At 28.1% G+C, this 25,763-nt stretch overlaps 4 protein-coding genes across 5 annotated transcripts; 2 read left to right on the top strand and 2 right to left on the bottom strand.

Annotated features, from left to right (window-relative positions):
* Positions 1 to 1,206: 1,206 nt before the first annotated feature.
* Positions 1,207 to 3,951, top strand: LOC103572851 (uncharacterized). The gene is made up of 5 exons (XM_008551645.1): positions 1,207 to 1,295; positions 1,418 to 1,551; positions 3,030 to 3,157; positions 3,231 to 3,562; positions 3,637 to 3,951. The coding sequence occupies exons 2-5, from the start codon at positions 1,509 to 1,511 to the stop codon at positions 3,800 to 3,802; spliced, it is 669 nt and encodes a 222-aa protein (XP_008549867.1). The 5' UTR covers positions 1,207 to 1,295; positions 1,418 to 1,508; the 3' UTR covers positions 3,803 to 3,951.
* Positions 3,952 to 13,026: 9,075 nt separating this feature from the next.
* On the top strand, positions 13,027 to 18,304 carry LOC103572852 (uncharacterized). Its single transcript, XM_008551646.2, has 9 exons — positions 13,027 to 13,292; positions 13,396 to 13,534; positions 13,956 to 14,695; positions 14,921 to 15,365; positions 15,427 to 15,614; positions 15,695 to 15,833; positions 16,204 to 16,418; positions 16,500 to 16,650; positions 16,731 to 18,304. Exons 1-9 carry the CDS (start codon positions 13,196 to 13,198, stop codon positions 18,250 to 18,252), a joined length of 3,636 nt encoding a protein of 1,211 aa, XP_008549868.2. The 5' UTR covers positions 13,027 to 13,195; the 3' UTR covers positions 18,253 to 18,304.
* A 384-nt stretch (positions 18,305 to 18,688) lies between these two features.
* Positions 18,689 to 19,498, bottom strand: LOC103572853 (S-phase kinase-associated protein 1-like). The gene has a single exon (XM_053738402.1). The coding sequence runs from the start codon at positions 19,184 to 19,186 to the stop codon at positions 18,689 to 18,691; it is 498 nt and encodes a 165-aa protein (XP_053594377.1). The 5' UTR covers positions 19,187 to 19,498.
* Positions 19,499 to 20,609: 1,111 nt separating this feature from the next.
* Positions 20,610 to 24,768, bottom strand: LOC103576187 (piwi-like protein Siwi). 2 transcript variants are annotated; one of them, XM_053738823.1, is made up of 11 exons: positions 24,677 to 24,768; positions 23,989 to 24,153; positions 23,773 to 23,905; positions 23,533 to 23,661; positions 23,221 to 23,444; positions 22,972 to 23,157; positions 22,674 to 22,847; positions 22,320 to 22,602; positions 21,883 to 22,235; positions 21,374 to 21,782; positions 20,610 to 21,297 (listed from the first exon to the last, which is right to left on the bottom strand). In XM_053738823.1, the coding sequence occupies exons 2-11, from the start codon at positions 24,127 to 24,129 to the stop codon at positions 20,648 to 20,650; spliced, it is 2,682 nt and encodes an 893-aa protein (XP_053594798.1). In that variant the 5' UTR covers positions 24,130 to 24,153; positions 24,677 to 24,768; the 3' UTR covers positions 20,610 to 20,647. The 2 variants fall into 2 exon arrangements, with proteins under 2 accessions (XP_053594798.1, XP_014300280.1); XM_014444794.2 differs by having other exon boundaries at positions 23,989 to 24,156; positions 24,677 to 24,766.
* Positions 24,769 to 25,763: the final 995 nt, after the last annotated feature.

Here is a 25,763-nt window from a genome sequence, read left to right as displayed (position 1 = left end):
CGAGTAAAGACTTATATGGAAAGATATTGCCATCAGCTTCTCTGATTTTAGTATAATTGTATCAGTACCAGGAAAGTGTTAAAGATAAAAAAATTTATCGAAACCATGAGGTAATTCGATTAATCAAAGAAATAAAAAATTATATATTTAAATTTAAGGCTGGGCCAAACGAACCAAATTTTTTTCTACAGCTTCCGAAAAAATGTGCAAGGCAAACTTTTTCGTAAAATTTTAATTATTCGAGTGACACAAATATACTAAGTTATATTTAAGCTTAGACATTACTTTCTCATTGGTTATTCTCCTTATTCGTATCTTCATCTTTCTCTTTGGACCATTTATCTTCTACTTTGACAATATCGTCATTGATAACAGGAATTTTCATTGGCGACAGGTTTAAGTCTATAATTATGGCAGCGTGGATGATGGCGAAGAGATGGCTGGTAAATTTTTAAATTTTAAGCAAGTCAGAAGCCCAGTCAATGATATCATCGCACTTCTTCTCTTGGTTTTCGTCATCTTCAGAAATCGGTGGATTGTCATTTGTGATACTCATTCAATAACTTTTTTAAAGATTCTGGCGTCGATATTAGATGGGGATACCAGTTGATCATCCGAATATTGTCATTTAATCATTTTTCATCTCCCAAACCAAGATCCTCCAACATGGTTTTTATTTTTATTTTTATGGTCACCGACATCTTAGCAACTTTGATGTCAACCTCAAAAATCTGATTGTCGTTGCTCTCAAGTTTTATTAAAGACATTTTTATTTATTTAAATAATATTTTTAACTTCCACAAATTATTTAATCTTTTTTTATTTAAATATTTGTTTTTAATATTTTTATGCGTCATCATACAAAAACCGTTTCACGCGTTATCGAGTTATCGGTTTAACGACGAATCGACGAATTGATGAATGACGAAATGACGTTCTCTCTATTCGAGTGACAATATTTAAGACGTAATTACTAATTACTAATTACAGTTTGGAGTATTTAGTCAATAAAAGTAATATTCGAATTTGAAAAATTCGGTTATATATATATATATGTATGGAATTCATACAGAATTCCTTCATTATCATCTGCTACTTTGCTTCTAATATATGTATGTATCATTACTAGATGTCTCTAGCCCCTTATTATTTTACAAATAAAAATTTATTATCTCTGTGTGAGTACACAGTGTAATAATAAAATGTAAACATGACTGTTAAATACATGTATATATTTTTAGAATGCGCACGAGTCATTTTTTGTCGTGGTATTGAATCGTCACATTCGTCACAAGGTTAGTAAACTCATCGACAACAACAATATCATAAATAGTGATATAGATCATAAAATTTAAATGCTAAAGTGATAAATGTACGTAAACAAAATATTTATAAAATTTAAAATTCATTATTACAGGTCCTTAAGGTCACAATAATCAATAACTCTTGACATAATCAACCTGTGATTTAGGATTTAGTATGTAGTGAATTGTTTTGAGGTAATCATCATGAATGTAGTTGATGGAAAATTAGTTGTTCTTGGTTCTCAAGGTATGCTTTACTTTTTTCTTTTTCTTTTAAATCTATTAACCAAAAATATTCATTTTCGGACATAAAAATAAAAAAATAATATTTAACATATTGTTGCATGTGTTAGTGAGTAAAACTTAAAATTAATATTACGTATTGGGATGTTATCAGCAAGTCAACGACTGGACATCGTAGATATTTTAAGATTATCTGTTTAAGAATGTAAATGAAGATTATTTTAATTATTCTCGACATGTGTAATATTAACACATTTATCAACTATTATAAATATCTCTTTTTTTTTCATCATGATAAAAAAATATTCATATTTTTATGTTACAAATAAAAAAAAATTTTAAGTGCAAATATTTATATTTTAAATATTTAATAAACACGAGATATTTTTACAGCATTGACGCGACGTCCCATTTTTATCATAACAACACAAATACAAACCACGATACTGAAACTACCCGACTTCTAACAATTTTTTGATTTAAAAAAAAAATAAATTATTAAAAAAAAAATTATTTAAATGAATTGCACATATAGTTTTTTTAATTTTATATAAAGTCAAAAAAGTTTTTGATTGTCTGCTAACTTTAAGATCATTACAAATCGACAAATTCTTTTTCAAAAATTAACAGAAAGATATTTTAATTCCAATTATTTTTATTCATTTTTAAAAATAGTATTTAACATATTTATATAAACTTAAAACTTGTCGGATGTCTGATATTGCCAAGATCATTTTTTTTTTTTTTTTTTTTTTTTTTTTTTATCACAGTGTAATAATTGACAAATTAATTTTTCTTATCAAATGACTCTATTAATAGATGACAATTATCGTTTTAACTATCACTTGAATAATATAGAAAGTTTATATAATATTTTTTTATTAAATTATTCATAACATATAATATTAGTCTATAAGTATTAAGATTTACAAGTTTATATTTAATGATATTAATTAATTACCTTTTAAATATAATCAATTATTTAATTAATACTATTTTGTTTATAAATTAATTATATATTTAGTAAATTGAATGTTGAATATTTTTTTTTTATTTCTTTAAAAGAACTTGATTAAAATACTAATTACTATACGCGTATGTTATCATTCAGATATCGATATTTATATCACAATATATTTATTTATATTGTTAATAACACTAAGTCAATTATTTTATGACATAGATTAAAAAATGTTTATTATTAAAACATGTTATTATAATCGCGTAAATTAAATTATTTATCTTTTATTTTTTAATATTTGTGCCATTTTGTGACGGATTAATCGGAGGTCAGATTTAAACAATTTTTATTTCAACAAAACTTTGTAACAAAAGTGTTTTTGACAAAACGTACTTCAGCTAACAGATTTTTAAACAAAGATTTTAATAATGTATTATGTCATTGCGTATTTTACGTATTATTTTATTCAAAATTTCAGTGACCAAAAAACATAAATAAATAATAATTTTTGATTACAATAGGTGTCGGCAAAACTAGTATGATTAGCCGATACTCAGGCAAGTTATTTAATCCATATGCTAGTCCAACAATTGGCGCATCATTTTTTAATTGTAATCTAAATGTAGATAACACAAGAGTCAAAATCCAGGTAATTGATTTATTTAAATAATTTTAAATGTTTAATAATCCACGTCGAAATAATTGATTAAATATATTTACAGATTTGGGATACAGCTGGACAAGAACGATTTAAGTCAATGGCGCCAATGTACTATAGAAATGCAAATGCTGCTCTCTTAGTCTTCGATATTACACAGTACAATACATTTACAGCTGTTAAGTCATGGGTAACTGAATTACAAAGAAATGTTGAAGGACCAATGGTATTAGTTGTTGTAGGAAATAAAAATGATCTTTTAGATCAACGTAAAGTTGACTCAGAAGAGGCTCGAAAATATGCAACATTAATTGGTGCGAGTTATTATGAAACTTCTGTACTTCATGACGAAGGAATCCTAAGAGTTTTTCAATCCATTGCCCTCGGTCTTGTAAGGTAAAATCTAAAATATTATTTATAATGTAATTTCATAGATATTATTTATCGTTATCATATTTTAATATTTTAAGATTAAATAATGGTGAACATCATACATCGAATCTAAGAATTCAAGATTCACCAAGCTCTGGAATAGGTAGCTTTGATTCCGATTTTCCTCTTACGCCATCAAGTGAAGAGTCACTTGCCACTTCTATTGCTCATGGAATACATGAAAAACCACCAGCGTGCTGTTAAAAATCGTATTAAAAAAACAAACAAAACAAAGTTAGATTTAATTGTTAAACAAAAACTCTATTGTGTTATATCGTATTTAAAATAGATATCAGGTGTTATAACTGCTGACAATTATTATATAAACTATGCTGATAGTGAGCACAAATCAAGACTGCCTCAGCATTCTCGTATTATTTATAAATTTAATTAATATCACGCTATTTTTGTATGAATAATTATTTTTCTATAAAAAAAAAAAAAAAAAAAAAAAAAAAAAAAAAAAAAAAAAAAAAAGGCTAATCAATATTTGAAGTTTTTATTTTTTTTTTTTATAAACAATTAAATTCTATTAGCTGTTAAAATAAATAACACATAATTTATAACTGAAAATTTGATAACAAAGCCTTGTATAAAAAATATAAAATATATACACAATTATAGCTGAATATTATAAATGTCTGCCAAAGTCAACTATAAATAGTTTAACAATAATTTATTTACTTTTAATTATAATTTAGTAAATTTGAGACTTAATTCTCACTAATTAATATTAAATCTGGGCATTATTTATAGAAATTATACGATAGTAATTTGTGTGACCAAAAGTTATTCTGGTGATGACCAAAAAAAAATAAATCTTGACAATTTTGATTTTTAATGACTAGTCTGTTAACACTCATTTCAAAATATTACTTGTAGTTAATTCATAATTTGCATAACAAATATAAATTCCATTAGAGAGAATTTCAGCTAAATGCATACACGATAAGATAAAGTTGAGTAAAAATAACTATATTTTTACTGATGATGACAATTTTACTCATGATTTATATAAATTTAAGAATTTAACTTGCGACACAAATTTAAGTTATTTTATTTTTTCTTTGTAGTAGCATTTAAGTAACAGAAGACTGTGTAAAGAAATATTTTTACTAATCAACTGATCTTAATCGATTATTCTATAGGTTGATGAAAATTGAAAAAAATCCTGATAAATAATAAAAACCGTTCATAAAGCACCCCCAGCGCTTTCACGCTTGAAGTTGTGATGATAGACCAGTTTGTGCGGACCAAGTTTGTTTCCTGTATGACTATTATTGTTTTATTCTTACGACTATTTGTTTTCTTATATCTACTACTATACTAACCTATTGTACTTTAAATTACTACTATTTTCTTATTACTATGACTTAATTACTAGAATAATTATTACTACTTATTACTACTTGTAATTTATAACTAGTATTATTATTTATAACTATGACGAAAACCTAAAAACTATGGTGCTATTATAATTACTATTTGTACTTAAAACCTATTTATATAATACTTAATTACTACATGTTTACTTATGATCTACTTATTTATGATTGAACATTTATTTGTCTCTATTTCTTTTGGATATACTAAAAACTATCACTATAACTATTTTGACTTATTATTTACTATGGCTGTGTATTATTATTACTAATTTTTGGTGTGATAGTACGATTATACGAGTGTATAGTGTGAGTGTAAAATACGCGCCGAGTGGAAATTGTTCTAAGTCCCGAGCCGACGAGAATCAAAGGGAAAGGAAAGAAACATGAAAAATAATTCTATATAAATCGTTCAAAAGATTCAAGAGATTGAAAGAAATACAAAATAAGACAAAATATGTAAAAGAAATAATGTGAGAGAGTTTAATTTAACTTAGTCTCCCGAGACGTTCTCTAGAGGAAGACCATTCCCTGGACAACATCTGGAACTTCGGCTACCCCGAGTCCGACTGGACCAAGGTAAGCGAAATTTTTATTCTCGGGGAGATTTAAGGGTCCCCACTCTGAGGCCTTCTGCCAAGGGGTGGTAAAACTAGCCGTGTAGGTTGGGGTTAAGCGGAGACCATCCGCTTACCCTTAGGGAAGGGGAACTCGTGCAGGGCCGACGGGGAAGTCGACCAGACACCCCTGAAGCATCCGGGAGAGGGTAGACCCGCGTTACTAGTCCGCGTAATTTTGTGTGTGTGTGTGGGAATTGACCGCGTAACCGTGTGTACGTATTTAAAAATCATAATAAACCGTGATGAAAACCTTGCTTAAATAATTGGTAGTAGAACAAGAGCTCGAAGCCTATGTAAAGGTGTTGATTTGAATAAAATTTAAAGTATTATATTTAATGATGTCTGTCAATCTTGAAAACCCCTTTTGTTTTTAACCCTGGACTCCGGCGAGCTAAACCGAGCAAAAAGGGGTAGTTTTGTATATTTTCTAATTTTGCTTTCTGGGATATTTTATGTTAACTTAAAATAATATTGGCTTATTATTAAATTCCTTGCATTCAGATATTGTTTATCTATTTACTGGTTTATCTTTTCTGGTTCTGGATGGTTCATTTTTCAACTTATCAAGTAATTAATAACTTTTAATTGGCAACTGAAATTAACCCCAGTGTTACCCGTTACAAGGTGTGCAAAACTTTCATAAATAAAACAAATTTAAAAATAAAAACCTAATGCAATATTAATTAGAGGATTTAATTAAAAATATTGACTCAAATGGATTTTACAAGTCTGTAAATAATCTGGGCCTAATCATAAGATTTTGAATTATTAAAAAAATTCATATAATTCGTAAATTATTGTAAAAAACAGATTTAATATCAGAAATTTGAGTTTAATACTTTAATTCAAAAAATTAAACGTACTTTGAACGTCGTGAATTATTCAATTTAAATTGCGAATCAAACAGCAATTCAAATATTTGGTTCAATGTTATCAAAAAATAGTAAGTTGGACTTTTCGTTTAGAGTACGTATACTTATGGTCTGTTCGGATTCTCCGCCCGGCGCTTGCAATATACCCGGGAAAATTTAAATTCATAATTAAATTTAATTAGTAGAAAAAAAGTGAATTACCAATTAAAAAAATATATATTAATTATTAGTGTATTGATTGAAGTGAAATTTAAGTAAAACGAATCTTAGTATTTCGAATCGATCATTAATTAATAGAAATTAATGTTAATTTCGTGTGCAAAAAAAGCGTCAAAGTACCCTGGGGTGGCGGGTCCGAACACACCAATTGAAATAAAACAAAAAATATATAATTCATCAATTATTTTAAATATATATACACATATCTATTTTAAATATACTTATACATATGTATATGTGGGCCGTAGTCCCGTTTCTACGAGACACGTTGGAGACACAGGACTTCGTTCCGTGACTGCAAGACAATCTACGAGACAGGTTGGAGACACGGGACTACGGCCCATATATACATATGTATAAGTATATTTAAAATATATATGTGTATATATTATTCAAATAATTCTAATAATTAATATATATTTTTTTAATTGGGAATTCACTTTTTTTCTACTAATTAAATTTAATTATGAATTTAAATTTTCCCGGGTATATTGCAAGCGCCGGGCGGAGAATCCGAACAGACCATATATGTATTTAACTGTTGTATAGCAGATTTAAAAGCAAAAGCAAAAAAAAACTGATTTAAATAAATTTACTCGGAGTAATTCAAACTTGCGAAAAATGAATTTGTTGTTATTTACTTTGTTTGAATACGGAAGAAAAAAGTTTATTGTAAATTATTTCTCCTCAGGAAAAACTAAGAAAATAAGACTCGGGAGTTCGGACCATGGGCTACTTAAGATAAACATATAAAAAATTCAACAAATTCTATAGTATAATTTTCATAAAAAATCTATAAAATTATTTTGCATATTGAACATTTATTTATTAATAAATACTATAAAACAACAGTAACTTAACTTGTTTTTTTAGTTAAAACTATCTGTTGATTAAATTAAGTAAAGTAATTTTAAATGCATAGCGACAAATATTTAATTACATAGTAGCTTTATTAATAAATTGTAAAAAATAATTTAATAAAGCCTAAAAAAATACTTGTTATTAATTAAAACTATTTTTTTAAAAAATAATAATAATTAAGCACTCGGCTATGTATAGATTCTACGATACGAAAATTAAGTTAAATTATTTTATTAAAAAAACTTGAGAGATAAAATAGGAAAGAGAATAGAGAATAAAATCGTGAGAATTAAAATGCAATTGTAATGTTAAAGAAATGAATTTTTTTCTCATTAATCTCACAATGGAGTATCAGCCGACTCTGTCTTGTGTTAATTTCATATTAACTGTCTTGTGTAAACAGGCTTTCATTAGACATTAGATACCACTCTAAACTATATAATAATAATAAACATATAAATTGTATAATATCCGATTCATAACCGAGATAAGTTTCTTTCACGTATTAACCGGATGTCGATGCATGAAACTTCTGGGCACTTGTTTAAATTTTAATACAGAAAAAAATAAAAATAATCTGCGAAATAAACATTTGAGACTTGAGTTAAATAAAACGATAAAGTAATTAGTGATTGAAAATAAAATGATTGTAACAAAAATAAAAAATTCGTATAACAAACTTTTGACTGAAATGATTCATGATGCATGTTATCGCGATAAAAAATAACAATGATAATAAAACAATGTAAGAGTATAAATGAAAAGACAAGAAGAAAAATAATACAAAAAATTTAGTAGTAGTAGACTTGCAAGTAAAACTGAAGCGATGCGTCATCCGGCAAATACAAGATTGTTAGTATACGAGTTTCTCGAAGCGTGACACGGTTTTATTTAGACCCGTTCAATTCTCATTGGGCAAGAATCAAGGATCTACTCTGCATGTTCATTAATATTATAACCGAGATATCTCCAAGGCAAAAAAAAAATAATCACTCCGTTAAACGTATGCCAATAAAATTAATTTAAAATTTTAAATTATTAACCGTTATCATATTAATAATTGCATAATTAAAAAACAAATTGATTTGTTTATTATTTACTTTACTCTCAAATTGAATGAATGATTGTCGAGAATGTCGAGATACAATTATCATTAAATTTGCGTGCGTCTAATTACTTTAAGAGTAACTAATTTACGTCGCTCAATCGTTTATTTGTACAAACAAATGACAAGATTGTTTCGCAAACTCAACCATCCCAACAATAGCTTGTAAAAACAACATAATGCTTTTATGAACATCATGTTTTAACTTTACAGCCCTCTATTATTTTGTTCTGCCTAAATTACAATAATTGTGGTTATTAACATACTTCTTTAATCGGTTTTTTTTTCTTTTATGCAACAAAATATTTACCACACCCTCATACTTAATTTTTTAATTTTCAACAATTTTAAAGCTAAAACTTGATGATTGAATTTGGTTTTTACAATCATCACTAGTTGATTAGCATTATAGTTAATTACAAAATAATCCAATAAGCTCTAATGGTATTTAAGTTATGGGTTGAAGACGAAAACAACGACAACGACGACCTATCCTATTATAGTAAAAGTATACAAAGGAAGGAAGAGAATAAATAAGAATGTGAAAGAGGTGCTTGTTTAGTGTGGTATAAAATGATGATACAGTTACCTGATCCTGCCAGTTGATGCGAATTCTACTCCAGTATACAATCGTTTGTTTTTACAATAACGAGATTACTCTCTTGTGTTATTATTATGTAGTAATAAATTACTAAATTACGGGAAAGGAAATCAATCTTACATGACTTAAAAACAAAACTTTTATATTTTATTTACTGTATACATAATATTTTAATTTTTATATTTTAGTGTTTTATAATTAATGAGTGTGTGTGTGTGTGTGTGTTAATGGTCTTGGAGACTTGATGAAAGATAAATAGTTGACTCATAGACAACCTTCAGGGCTAAAAAGCTTTAAGATTTTACATAATAATAATTATTGGAATGAGAAAGTCATGGTTTATGCTGATGATAGAGATGATAGATTGTGGAGATGATGGAGAGACGTATAAAAATTAAATATCCGATGTGGGAATACACTAAAAATTATTTTTTATTTTTTATATTTTGTTTTACTATTTTTAAATATAATGTTTATGCGCTGGATCTTACTATTGATAACCGTTTATTTGTTACTCCAAGTGGTAATTTTTTTTTTTTCTAAATTTGTAGTTAATTTTTAAATAATAAAGTTTACTTTATTCAATTATTTGATAATAAATTAAATATAGAATAATTAAAATTTTTTATTACTTGTCCCAAGCCAAAATATTGAATTTATTTTATTATAAATCTGACTCCATTATAAATATATAGTTTTGTCAAATTATAGTTTTTCTGTAGCAAATGATTTTTTTTTTATATCACTACTTTATAAGTAAATTCTTTCCTAAATCTTTAAAATTCCCTTAACTGTACCACTATTCGTCTCGTTTCTTTATTTTTAACTAAATTTCGTTCAAATGAATTAGCAATTTCCGACTGAAAGAAAAAATAACTATTCGAGAAAAATTTTAATTTTTTTATCAACAAAAATATTTAAATGGTTGAAATAAATTGAACAATATTTAATTTTTCATTAGATTGTTATAAAAGAATAATAATTGGTTCACGTCTTGAAAATTCTTCAATAACAACGACAATCGAAGCATCAAGTGTTTCAGATTGCGAGACCGCTTGTTCAGCCAACGGAACATCCTGTGTTTATTTTAGTTTTGGGTAAATTATTATTATTATTATTATTATTATTTATATTAAATCTTAAGGACACTTGTAATGTTGATAAAAAATTAAAGCCTAGTTTCTGAATTTTAAATATTTATTCTTTATGTCATCATTACATTTAATATTAAAATTTTATCCTGTAGTGTCGGAGCAAGGGGAAATGGTACGTGTATGCTCGGACAAAATATAACTCAAAGCACAAACCCATTCACTGCCGATACAGATTATGACATATATGCTAAAGGAAGAGTATCTTTATTGGGATGTCGAACTAGTAAAGATTGGTCAAAAAATATTTTATCAAATTTACTGCTGCCTATTGCTGCTAATAATCAGCATAAAATTAATTCAAATTTAAATAACAAACAAACTGCACCAACTTTGACTATCAATAATAATTTAGGAAGAATTTTTGGCAATTCAAATTTATTAAATACTTTTGGAAATTCATTTTTCACCAAAAGAATAAATCAAACTAATTTAAATATTAATCCAATACAAACATCTAGCACAACTCCGTCATTTAAAAATAATGCTCGAACAAGAATACTTGATATTTTGATAAATAAAAAACAAAATAACTACAAAAATAATTATCTAAATAAAATAAATGAGCTTAATAGTAATCCAGTGCTTCATCAGGATGACTTTGAATCTTATTACTTGAGTACTGGTAAAGACATACAAATTCCTGCAGCAGAAGAAAAAAAAAATAAGGAATTAACATTTTATGGAGAAAAAATAATAAATCCACAAAATAATTTTTATACATTTCGTAGTCAAAAAGAATTATTACCACCAGTTATTGATGACTATAATTATCCTACAGCATTAGAGTACTATTCTGATTTCGGTAAAAAAATTCATGATCAATCAAACTTTGAATTTCAATCTCAATTTCATGATGATGATAATTATTGGATCAACTCTGGGTAAATCATTCAAATAATATTCTATTTACTTCATTGAATACAACATTTGAAACAAAAAAAAATTTTCTATTTTTGTAGTTATGAAATTAAACAAAATCCGTCAAAAGATTTAGAGGCACAATTATTTGGATCAAGTGGAGTTGAACTGAAAGGAGATAAAGGTAAGAATAAATCAACTTTACAATAATCGATTTTATTAATAAACATAAATAAAAACCGATTTTATTGGGTTGTCATTTGTCATTTATTCTTATATAGACTATTAGAATAAGTAAATAAAAATATTTCAGATAAATAATAATCACTATAAAAAATGAAGATGATATAACAATTATCGATTGTTAATTTATTAGCACGATTTTACATTAATAAGCTAATTGACAAATCGCTTTGGAAAAGACGGCATTGACACAGTTTCAAAATGACGCACGAATTTACGTACATTAACCCTGTTACATTCTCTCACTTATATTAACTTCCGGTGAGGATCGTGCGAGCTGAGAATAATGACCACGCTCGTCATTACGTCGTTAATGAACAATGTAAATGTGCATTTTTTACACCTATATCTTTCTTCAGAAACAACACATACACATTTTATAACTAAACAAATAAATATTCAAATTAATAATCCCATACAAATACTTTTAAATCTAATATTTATAATATATTCACTTTTTCTTGCAACAATTATTACTGTTATCTAGTTTGAAAATATGGAAAATCGGTCGATTAATTTAAAAAAGTTGTGGTATGGGCATTTAGAATTTTAAAAATAACGAAAAATTTGACATTTATGTTTTCTTTCTCTTTTATAATGTTCCAATGAACCAATTTCATTGAATTCTTAAACCATTAATCTCATTTTTTTTTTTTTTTTTGCGTTAATTCCATAATTGATTGATAGAAAGAAAGAAAATTGGTTGAAAGTAAAAGTGTCTTTGTACTATGGGGGAGAGGCGAAGTTAATTAACGGAAGAAAAGGGAGAGGCATGCTGTATTATATTGTGCACAATCTAATTTCATTTTCTTTTTATCTCTTACATTTTACTTCATCTTCATTTAATTACCTTACTACTTTATCTACATTTGTATATAAAAATATTTTTTTTTTAATATTTGAACATTAAAGTTTGCGTGACACATTTTTAATTTAAAGTAATCAAAAAACAACAAACATTACAAAATTCATTAGATTATACAATAAAAAATAATATTACTTAAATAATTATCAGGTTTTTCATGATTCTGGAACGTAATGCTGTTAAATAAAGGAAGTTGAAACATTTAAGAATATATATGTATATATATAGTTGAAATAATTTAAAGAACTTTCAAGGTCAGCTAAATTTTTTTATGTCACGACAATTAAAAATTATTTAAATCTTGTTATTCATTTTAAAATATATGTTAATAATTACGTTGGCGTAAATATGGTACAGGAATTAAAATAAAGTGAGTTTGATGGATGAATTATAATTTATATGAGTGTTGAAAATCATGTATACATACAGGTAATTGAATTGGTAGTAATAATTATGATGATGATAATGATGATGAGGATGATTGTAAGTACTCATAATTTTATTTAATCCTACGATACATCAAACAAAGCCCCTCCCTCACGGTGTAATAAAATCCTCCCACCATTTATAAACATTCACTTTTCCGTATATAATAACGATGTAAGTCTTTGAATTTTGCTATTATTTTTCATTTCTTTCTGCGGTCAGTTTATGTATTTTATTAACATGTTTACATATTTTAAATTACTCAAACTATCCGTTTGATCTTCACCACATTTTGATTATTATTTATTTCAATAAGTCAAATATAAATTATGTTGACATTATATTTATTTATAAGTAGATAATTAATCAATTAATTAATATATTTATTAAAATGTTTAAAATGTGGATTTTATTATTTATGACTTTTGTATCAAAATCAATTAGTTTAGATACGGTAATTATAGTGCGTGATGCAGACTGTAATGATCGTAAGTTTAATAATAAAATCGATTAAATAATAAAATTAGTGATAAAATTGTTTTTTTTTTTTTTTTTTTTTTTTTTTTATAAATTTTGTGATTTATTTCTCAGCTTGTTTTCGAAGATCGGTCTCGGGTAAACGGATTATCAATTCATACATACGAAGATCAATGGATTGTAATAGATTGGAAGATTGTTATCGGATGTGTGAGTACGAGAGATCTTTTACATGTGAAGGTTTTAATTACAGGTAAATTGAAAAAAAAAAAAAAATATATAAATTATTACAATATTATTACTATTTTATTACAATTGTTTCGTCATTATAACGACAAAATGATAACGATAAATCTTAACGATTATCCACGCTTGGCGTGATTGTTGTATCCTCAAAAGGGAAAATATCTAGGTTAAATTATAATTCATGAGCATCATGCATACAAGTGATGTGCATTCAGTGCATTGTTTATCCGATTTAGCATTGCATCAGTGCGGATGCAATTTTTCGATACTCGCGTGGACAAAATGCCCAACAATTTCACCATATCAAAATTTATCCATATTTTCTTAAAAAAAATTAAATCTTGAGTAACAAATTTATAATTAACTTTTCAACATCTTTACCTAGATAACTTATTTCTTTATTTTATCTATTTGTTTATTTATAATAGAGCTCAAACAACCGGTAAAAGTATTTGCGAGTTAACATCTACGCCAATAAATCGGGTTAATGTACATAGAGATTTTACTCAAGATAGTCGTTGTGACTTTTACGAAAGAGACTGGACGCATCACTGTTTCCATGGGCATGATAAAAATAGACCATCGTCACAAAATTGGTGGTCTAATTCTAAACCGTGGAACCCAGATGGACAGAAAGAGTATCCATTTATTCCAAAAGACTTTTGGCCTTGGAATACTGATGAACAAAGAGGGTATCCATTAATTCCAAAAGATCCACGACTGAGATTACCTCCAACTCGCAACCCTCTCGTCACGCAACCGGCTCCTTATGGAGGATCGTTTAATGAAAATACTCAGCTGACTATCGACTTATCGAGACCAATTGATCAAGGAAGACGTCCAGAATCAGGTCAAAGACATGATGATTCGTGGTTTCGACCTGGATCAAATGGAGATAGGCCCCTTCCTGTAAGACCTATTGAAGATTATTATCCTGTTTATGATAATCATAGACCTGAAAGGCCTGAACGACCAACAGAAAGTGACTTTTATAACTATGATAATAGAAATCGGGCCCCCGAAAGACCTTATTTACCCGCAAGGCCGGGAGATTTTAATGGAAAAAATGGAAATCGATATTCATATGGTCATCCTGTGTCAGACAGGTGGCAAGGAAATTATTTTTCAAAATATCCTCAAAGAAAATTCGGATATGGTTCTGATCCAGGTAAATATTTAAGGTAAATCAGGGCAAAATAAAGTCACTATAATCCTCGTAAGTGTTTGTTTTTAATTTTAAAATTCTTAGTTAAAAATTATCCAACTTGCTCCCATTGATTAATCATTTGTTTTATATATAAAAAATGGTGTCTCATTTTGCCCTGGTCTTCTCTATATATTTTACTAACAATAAATGGACTTAAATGGACAAAAAAAAAATTTGTATTTTTAGAAACAAATGAAATAGCTCCATATAATCCAGAACGTAGAAAACCACTGAAACCAGGACATTGGGACTCATATGGCCCATCATACGCTGATGGTTATCATACTCATTATATTGGAGACTATAAACCAACTCAATTTCCTATAGCTCGAGAACCGCTTTCACTCCCACCCTCACCTCTGCCACTTCACCCACCGCCAGTATCTAATGATCATGATTACCCTCCTGGACCATATTATAATTATGGAGGAGCTTATGGTTACTCAAATACTCCAGCTTTGCCGCCTAAAAATTTACCTCATCCGTCACGACTGTGCTCTGTTAGATCTGCTGGTGGGTTCAGACTTGCACGAGGTATTATACGAAAGAGTTATCTCACTCCGAATTTAGAACAGTGTCAAAATTTGTGTGATGAACAAAAAGAATTCTCTTGTCTTACATTCGCTTATAGGTAAATTCAAATAATTTTTTAAATCTTTTTGTTATTTATCTGTTTATAATTTATTTTATAGATATAATTTAGCTGCAACATCACCCTCAGACAATTGTCTTCTCAGTGATATAGTCTTTGAAAATCTTGTATTTTATACAGACCTTGAGCCTGACCGTGATTATGACATTTATGCAATGACGAAAAATTCAAAATGGTGTCAAGTTAGAACAAAACCGTCAAATCCTAGACGTCCACATCCACCGGATGGTATGAAATATTTTTAAATAATACTTTTTTTATTTTCTTAGATTCTTTGATATTTTAATAAATAAATAATTTATTTTCAGAATGTTTTTGGCGTGTTAGGAGTGGTTTCAGTATGCCACCGTCAATGATAAAAAAACCAATACGCGTTGACGGTATGGGTGAATGTCAAGTTAATTGCGTTGGTTCAAGAGATTTTACCTGCCGAAGTTTTGTCTTCAGGTAATTTTTTGTTTTATTTTTAATAAAAATTCTGTAAATTATAAGATATATAAATTTAATAAGAAGAAACAATTTTATGTTAATATTTTTAATTGCGATAATTAGACTTAAATTAACTTGTTTCTGACTGATGGCTGCCAACACTTAAAAGTAATCACAAAAAATATAGTAAACTCTATATAGAACAGTTTTTTTTTAACCCTTGTCATACAATATACTTTTATATTCATATACTCAGGTATTATTCTAAAAATAATCAGAAATACTTAATAACTTTATAATATTAATATTTCCATTCCCTTTATAACCCGCTATAAAAGTTTAAAATATAAAAAATTATTATCAGATAAATAAATAAAAATTTTGATAGATATGAAAGATATTCTGGAAATGGACAAGCGAATTGTTTACTAAGCGACTGGCCAGCAGTAGAAATAAAACCAGAGGCCATGCAAGATATGGACGGTGCCGAATTATATGAAAGAGGCAGTTTTGGACGTGGTTGTGAGCCTCATCATCCAGTAGCACATCCTGATCCTGGTGCACATCGTCCAGTTGATCGTAGACCTTTTCGACCGGACGATGGTAAAGTTTACTAAACAAAATCTATTTATTAATTGATTATAATATTTTTAGTATCTATGGTAAATAATTATGATATGATAGCTTCCTGTTATACTGGGTTCGACAGGCCGTGCAAATTAACCCCGTATGCAATAATATTTACGTTAAAAGTTGGCTCTGAAGCTGAATGTCGTCGAAAATGTTCAAATATGAGACATCGAGATTCACCTCCATGCATGTCTTATAATTACAAGTGAGTTTTAGCCTTTTTTCCATCAAACAAACAATTAAATGTTTTCTAGAACTGACAAATATAATATTTTAAAATTACAGAATTAGTAGCGATCCTCAGGGTGACAATTGTTATCTCAGTGACGTTTCTTCACGAGATTTACGACTTGGCTTAGACTATACTCATGATAATGATTACATACTTTACGTTTGGAAGGAATTAGAATCAAGATGTTCACCAGACGATAGTTATGATGATAAACAACCAAGTTATTATCCACTTCCTCATTCATCTGGGCACAATATTCATCGACCAATAGCAGATAAACCATATGCAAAACCAAATGATCCTTATTATTACGATATAGGAGTTCCAGATCCAATAATACCAACAAAACCAACAATTACTGTATTAGGTCCAGCTTATGATATCGGTGGATATTCAGGAGGAAATGAAAACAATGGGTATCATGAAAAATTCTTTTTTTCAACACGACCCGATGAGTCATCAGTGTTCCGTCATTTTACCGTAAATGGAAATCCTTGCAAACGAGGAACAAAATGTGAAAGAAATAGATTAGCTGGATTTTGGACTTGTCAACCAGAAGGTTCGGAGCCCGATAGTTGGGAATATTGTTGTGACCCTGGTCATCAGTGTGGATTTTCACATGGTTATAATTATCCTTGGTGTTATGTAGGCCCTTCTGTAGATCAATGGAGACCTTGTAGTGAAAAATATCATCCTTATCAATTGAATCCTCGGCCATTAAGACCACCAATAATAAATCGTCCATTACGGCCTAGAATTGATAATTGTGAGTATCAATGCAGACATTGGCCTATTACTTATCTACATGGTGAACCTCCACCTAATGGTACTAATTCTGTTGCACTACCCAATTATGCTACAGACTGTAGTTCAAGTGAATCTGATAATAAATATAAAAAAATTTTAGGCGAATCAAAAAATTCAAGTCGATATAGAAATCATACTAAAAGACGTGAAATAGAACCATCATTTTCATCTTCAACTATATTTTTATCAACCTCAACTTTTTCAATACCATTATCATCATCATTATCATCATCTTCTTCTTTCCCCTCAACAACACCATCAACAACTTCTACTTCAACTTCTTTAACTACTCTATCAAATAAACGTAAAAGAAATAAAATAAATTTAGTACCAATAAGAATAATTAGAAATAAGTCAAATAGTACACATGGAAAATATGTTATAAGAAGATTAAAGCCGCGTTTAAAAGGATCAAATCTTGTTAATGGATCATTTAATTACTCACAAAGATTTTCACGGGATGAAAACACTGGACAGTATTATATAACTAAAAAATTATCAACATTGTCTAATAATACTAAACGAGCACAACCTACAGGTAAAGTTGAAAGAGTTATAATACGGGATAATTTTATTGATGATAATGATAATGATAACAATAAAACAATAGAGTCTCAGCTTGTAAGGATGTTGTCATCTGAATGGCCGAACAATACTCACCTTGTAACTATTCCGACCGTGACAGTGAATGTGATAAATGAGACTATTAATTTAAATGATACTAAACAGTGGGAAAAAGTGACAACTATTGATAGCCCAGATAATTGAAAAATTAAAATTGTCAGATGAAAATATACTATAGACGATTTTTTTAATGTGTACAACGTGTAAAAAAAATATATATATATATATATATATATATATATAATAAGATAAATATTAAAAGTTTTTTTTTAAAATTAGCTGTTAATTTACAGAAAATGATATTATATATTATAATTTTATAATCAAAGTCTTTTATGATGACAGTTTATTAACATATAAACTAAAGATTTTAGTAAATTCTGTGTACGACATATTTTTAAAAATTTTGCGAATTAATTATAACTTTTAGCGAATAATTTAAGATACAAAATAAATAATTTAGAGAAGGGGGGTTGAGAAAAGGTTGTTTATAAATAAAATATTTAAAAAGTAATTACATATAAATAAAATTACTATTTTATTGAAATTTTTAAAAATATTTATACATATGCATATTTATTTAATTGTTTTTGGAGCACCCAGGTTCTGGGTTATTAGTGCTGGTGTCATCATCAGCAGGAGCAGGGTTTCGAGTTGGAAGATTAAAATTTTTTCGTATTTGAGTTGGTGATTTTCTTCTAATCATATTCGCGACTGTTTTGCAAGTTAATTTCAGAAGAGCCTCAATGTGGAGGTAGTTGGCGGCTCGAATGATATCGAAGAGTGTGGGCTGATCAATGTCAACGAATTTTTTGTCCCATTCGCAGGTCTCGTCAGTACTTTCCTCAATACTACGAACTTGCTCAATTGGTGGTGGATCATCTTTGTGATATTCGGCCCACTCGATTATTTTTTTCAGAATCGCCGAATTAACAAGTGGCAGTGGAATCACATCGTCATTTTCATCTACTTGTTTAAGATCCTCAAGAATTATTTTTATCGTGGTTGAAAACTTTGCCACTCTCTCTTCAACTTCAAACAGTACACCATCGTTGCTCTCAAGTTTTACAATTTTCATATTTTATTAATTAATGTCACACTTTTATTAGCGAATTATTGTTTTCTTATTAAACTGGCTCGTGAGATTTTTTATCACACACTTTTATAATTTAAATTAAGTAATAGATTCACTATCAGCGAATAGACTTGACATTAACAAGAGTAAACTTTTTGAAAACGAAATAGATGCGTGTGTTTACTACAAGTTTCAAAGCTTTTATAATTCTGATGAGCCAAAGCTAACATTTATTAATCCATCCATCGAAAACAATAGATAAATATATATTTCAAGAGACTGGTATAGTGTAGTTGTTATGACGTTTGATATTACAACTCGTCGACCAATAATATTGAGTTCCCAATCAGGTATATAATTTGTAATTTTAAGAAAAAAACATTTGGGAACTTATTATAATGTATTTATTAGTAAGTAATTGAATATGCATTAGTTAAATCTATTTTCAAATTTAACCAAGCTCATCTTGATGTGGCTGAAAATATTCTATAGGAATATAATACTTATAAGTATTTAATTAAAGAGAGTATAACACAAAAACTTATGGCTATATTTAGTTTATATTTTTACTATATAATTTTTGCGAGACTCGTTTTTTTTTGTGTAACACTTTATTTGTCAAATAACGTACCTATGTAAATTTTAAAATGTTTTATAATTTAATTATTTTTCTCGGCCTTTATGTCTATAATTCGAATTTATTTAATTGACCATATTTTTATTGTGATGAAAGTTAACTTAATAATAATATTTAGCAACTATATAATGTTTAAAAACTAGCTTACTTTACAATAGATTTTTTTATATTTGGAATGAATTATGTGGCAATCACAAGTTATTTTTATGATAACATTGAACTTACTACTATAAAAAAAAGTTATTTAATTTAATATTTGCATGTAAATAAATTAGAAATAAAAAAAAATATTATTCATAAATGTTGGGATTAATATATTAAAAACTATCCATTGTTATATATATATAAACATTTTATTTTTGCCAACACACAATATTTTGATTAACTAAAACGAAGACAACAATTTTAATTTAAACTTTTAAATTAAGTTAAATTTTAGTCATGATAAGATATTTTTAATATCATCAATATATCTGTTTTAAGTATATACGTCATCAAATATTTATTTAATTAGTTTAATAATGAATATTAATACATAACTCTTAAGTATCTACATGTATCAAAATAATATAATACAATAATTATTTATCAATAATAGTTAATTGGTTTCGTCTTATTTAAATATTTCAATTATTTAAAGTAACAAGAAATTTTTATAATAAAAAAAAAATAAAAAAATACATATATATATATATATATATATATATATATATATATATATATATATATATATATATGAATATATATATATATATATATATATATATATATATATATGTATATAAAAAAATGAAAAAATCAGCTTAACTTGTATAAATACAAAAAATTTAAAGAAAAAACAAAAGACTTTCCAAGTGGCTACTTGGTGATCGATGAATACTTTGAGCAACTAAAAATGCTAATTTGTGAGCGTACTGACAAGGTGCCGGCACTCTGACAGTTCCGCTCCAATTGAAATACATGTGAGTCAACTGGAATGTCAACCGTTGGATACTAGACACATCCAACCCAACATTGTCAAAAATAACATTATAAGCAGTAGGTGAGACAGATCCTTGTCTTACACATTGAGACACGATAAAGAAATCGTATCTCCATGGGTTTGTAATAACATCATCTACAACAGTACCTGGTGGTGGATTTTCACGACGATTGTAAAACAATCGTGTGTTGATACGTTTTGTGACGATGATGAAAGCCAGTTTTACTAGTTCGGCACGTCCATAGAACTTGGCAAGAGCTTCACGGAGATGATTTACTTCGTGTTCCAATACGTATGGAATCTGTCCATCACCTACACCATCACGATAGACGACAATACGGGAGGGAAGTTTACCTCCATTTAAGTCAGAATATTTACGAAGCGCCTTTATCATATTGACACTGAATTCATTGGTCAATTCTTCATTGCTACGATGAGCGCTGACAGCCGAAAAGTATCGAGTCATTCCGCGATCAAGTGATGCAACCATAGCACCTGAAAACAATTCATTTAATTATTTAATTCAATTCTTCAGTAGTTTTATTCTTGTAATAATAATAAAATAACATACCAAAGTCAGTTCCACGCTGATTAGGATCGTGACAAACATCAAATCCAACCACCATCAATCCTGACATTCCAAAGTCAATACTCCAAGGAGCGCCACCAATCTTACAATTTATCTGTATTGCTATTTTAGTAGCTATTGACATGGCTCCTTTAGATGCTAAATTTTTTTGAAGTATAACTTGACTTGGAACAGGACGATCAAGACAGCACTTTTTCTTGATAGCTGAGTAAACATCAGCGCGTGATCTAGCTGAAATACAGCAAATAAGTTGTGGAACTGAGCGGCTCATCACACGCTCTAATTCTTCAGCATACGATTGAGCCGAATCATTACGAATTTCACGGAGTTGAGGCTGGCTAATTACGAATGACATTCCTTGACTAACTTTAATTATGTTGCTAACAAATGTCTGTAATTATTTTATAAGCATATAATTAAAACTCAAAATTTGTTAAAAATAATTAAAAAAAAAAAAATGTATAATATAAGAGAAAGACATTAAATCTTACCTTTGCATCAAGTCTGGCACGTTCGGGAACAATGAGAATCCAATCAGACAATTTAGTGCAGACAATTAGCCTTGCACTGCGGAAATGTCGAGTCCAATCAGCAGTTTGAGTAGCTGATTGTTTCATGTTTCCAAAAATAATGTTCTCTGAAGTTATTACCCGGGCGGGAATTTCAACCAATTTAGTATCCAATTTTAAATTCCACTGACGAAACTCTTCAACAACAGTTGGTTCATCTTGTAACCGTTTATTGAAGTGCAACAATCTTTCAATACGTCTGTCAGGCGTAAGACGAGTGAATGTCGCTAACTTTGCCATCAACTTGTAGTCAGTACGCATTTCATCAGTCAATCCTGAAAATAAATTTAAAAAGTCATTAATTTAATTTATTATTATTATTATTTTTTTATTGTTTCTTAATAAGATAAAAATTTTACCGGTGGCCCGACAGAGTTCAGGAATCAAATAAAGTAACTCGTCTTTTCCAGCCCGGCGATCTCGCAGAGGTAAACGAGCAACAAAAAGAGGTTGTGATCGATTGCTAATATTAATGCCGTATTTATTACGATAGTAGTCCATGTAACTAATTGGCGTTTCATCCTTTCCCATTTTAAATGTTGATGTTGGATTTTTTGAAAAATCAATATCATCAATGCGATAGGTGTTATTATTATAGCCAGTCAATACTGTTATTCCGATTACTTCAGCTTTGCAGGCCCCCTAAAAATAAATAATAATCACTTACATGAAATTTATAATAAATATATTAAAAAATATCCTGTTAAACTCACTTGAACATCACCACCACGAGCATTAGCACGAATTCTACTCAAGATATCCAATAAATTATCTTGACGCATTACTTTGTGGGTGATTTCCACTCCCATCAGAACCTCACGTTCATGTTGACGAATTGATGTCTGATAACCCGGCCACAATTCGAACCTGTATTCAGGAATTTCTACCTAAAATAATGAAAAAAAAAAAAAAAAAAAAAAAAAAAAAAAAAAAAAAAAATTATGATTAATTTTATGAAATTATTATATAAAAAATGTTGTATTAATATTAAATAATTAAATAAAAATTTACTTTTGCACGAGCATCGAAATAATTGCGTCCAACTAATTGGAGACGGAGATGCTCCAATCCTTTACGAGCGATGATGTTGAAAAATTGTGGATAGTGCGGATCACCCTTGGCTAATTCTCCTACTAATCGAATACTGATTGTTATTTTTGTACTATCAGATTGTCGTTCCGAAAATAATTCCATTGACTGCAATAAAAAAAAACAATCACACAAAGTACATTAAAATTTTAAAATGAATTAAAAACTTACCACTGTTCTAGAAACTCCGTGATAGCGATTACAAGTATACATAACACTACCATCAAACATATAAATTCCCAATCTTTCTTTATGAAGACGAAGCAGCCCTTTGCGAACGACAGTTCTGTCTTCCTCGGGAGCGAAATCGACGCGATATTGTAACAAACACCAATCTGGAGCGCTCAAAATCTTAAAGAAGTTGGCTTGCAATTTTATTGCGTTACCACCTGCTCCTATAATCATTATATCATCATCGATATAATCGTTAAAAAAAATGTTGATAAAAATATAAGTAAATTTATATAAAAAATATGTAAAAACCTTTCTTTGATGATTTAACATGAGCTGGCCGTGAATTCAAAAGATCTGCATTCTGTAATTTCCTTGCACGCGATGCTCCACGTCCAACATTGCTTGATGACGATGACGATGATGTATCACGCCTAGCTCCTAGAAAAATTTTATATTATATTGTTTAATTTAATTTTATTACATTTTACATTTTTTTTAATATTTTTTAATTTGATAGATAAAATTAAATAAGATAAGTATTTTTCATACCAACTGGTCGAACATTAGATGTAGGAGATCCTCGACGATCAAGTCCCGGTCGCTGATTATCTGTACAAATATTCTCAGCGGGTGCTGGTCCACGGATGGACTCATCTACACTCTGTGAACGAGAATATTTGGCCTGCACCTTAGATTATAGCAGTCTATCCACAAGGAGGCATAATAATAATGAATGGTTATAATGATAATTATTTATTAGTTTACCAGTGGAGGTCCATATGCTTGGGATGTATCAGGGGTTGAAGATGGTCCTGGATGGCGTGCCCAAGCTCCTTGAAGTTGTTGCGACGAAGAACTACCACTTGCCGTTCCTCGGCCTCTTTTATCATTTTTTTCGGTGTCCATAGTTTGACTTGCCTATACCTGGAACTACTTAAAACAAAGAACCAAATTCTTTAAATATCTTCGCAAAAAAAAAATCTACGCTAATAAAATAATCACATTAAATTAAAAATTTCTTTTTTTTTAATTATTTTAATGATAATTAAATTCATGTTATAAAAACTAAACAGAATTTTTGATTAAATGAAATTATTTGCGCAATGAAAATAGAATACAAAAAATCTGAAAATATCTATCTATTATAAATTTTTGAATAATAAAATACAAAAAAAAAACAATCACGTATTTTTACATCTAGATATTAATTGTTAAAATTTATAAAATATTAAATATAATCTAATTTTTTAACTGTACGCTAAATCTTAATTAGTTATACAAAGAAATAATGCCATGAAAAAAACGCGAAATTTGGAAAATCAAAGAAACGTAAATAATTTATTATTAAGCTAAATACTTATTTAATTATAAATGAAATTATCAATAAACTAATAAATTTGCAAATGAATTGCAATATAATAAAAAATATATATTTAATAGATTAAATAATTACTGATCACGATAAGATTGGTGAGACTCGCGCCCGCGTCCGTTCACCTCAGTAGCTGAGCAAGCTTTAATTATCGTAAGCTCAAGCTGCAAGCTACCTACCTACCTCTCCACCTCTCCACAAATTATCACAGTCATAATTATGCAGCTTGAATAGTAGAAAATTTACATTCGAGTATAATCGCTCGAGCTCGGAAAAATAATTTCAACGAACCAACTCATTAATAACTTGTTGATTGGTTCGATAGCTTAAACCAAAGAGAGAAGGGAGTACTCATAATTTAATCATGATTGCAACCACCAACAATTATTTATTTTTTCTATTATCATAATGAAAACATTATCATACTTTATTATAGTTATTTTTTTTTCTTTTACTTCTTTCTTTATTCTTGGAAAAAAACTATACACTTTTATATGTGGATTTAAAAAACAAAGAGTAGAAATTATTGTAAATTTTTATTTAATCACAATTATTGTCTACACTTTAAAAATCTTTATTGCAATAGTTTAGTATAGTATAGAATAGAGTTTTAAAAACCAAATTTTCATCAAGTGTTTTATTGTTCAAATTTTTATTATTATTTTTCAATTTAGCAGTTGAATTTGGTAATTTTTTTTTTGGCAATAGAATATAACTCGTACATTTTTTAAAATTTTAAACAAAAAATTGTAGTAAAATAATAAAAAAAATGAAATACGTAAGTTACAAGCGCTTCTATTAATTGATAATAACAGTATTCATTAAAATTCTAGGAAATTGTAAATAAAAATTATTATTTGTTTAAATTATCTATAGCTTGTATATTCTTCAACTTTTTTTTTTCATTCGTATGTTACATAGATGATATTATTGATAATAGAAAAAAAAAAATATTTATATATATATATATATTTTGGAGGAATCATAAAAATTTCTCAATTTTTATGGATATCATTTATAGGACAAAAATTTTGTGAGTAATTTTTAATAGAAATCTTTAAGCAGGATAAATTCATGCTTTTTTAGGTTGAAAAAAAAAATATACGTATATACAAATTTATTTAAAAAAAAAAACATCATCAAATTATTTATAGTTATTTTCTTTATG

This window comes from Microplitis demolitor, chromosome 4 (assembly GCF_026212275.2).
Source record: "Microplitis demolitor isolate Queensland-Clemson2020A chromosome 4, iyMicDemo2.1a, whole genome shotgun sequence".
In the NCBI taxonomy this organism is placed as follows: domain Eukaryota; kingdom Metazoa; phylum Arthropoda; class Insecta; order Hymenoptera; family Braconidae; genus Microplitis; species Microplitis demolitor.
This window is presented reverse-complemented; position numbering and strand designations above follow the sequence as displayed.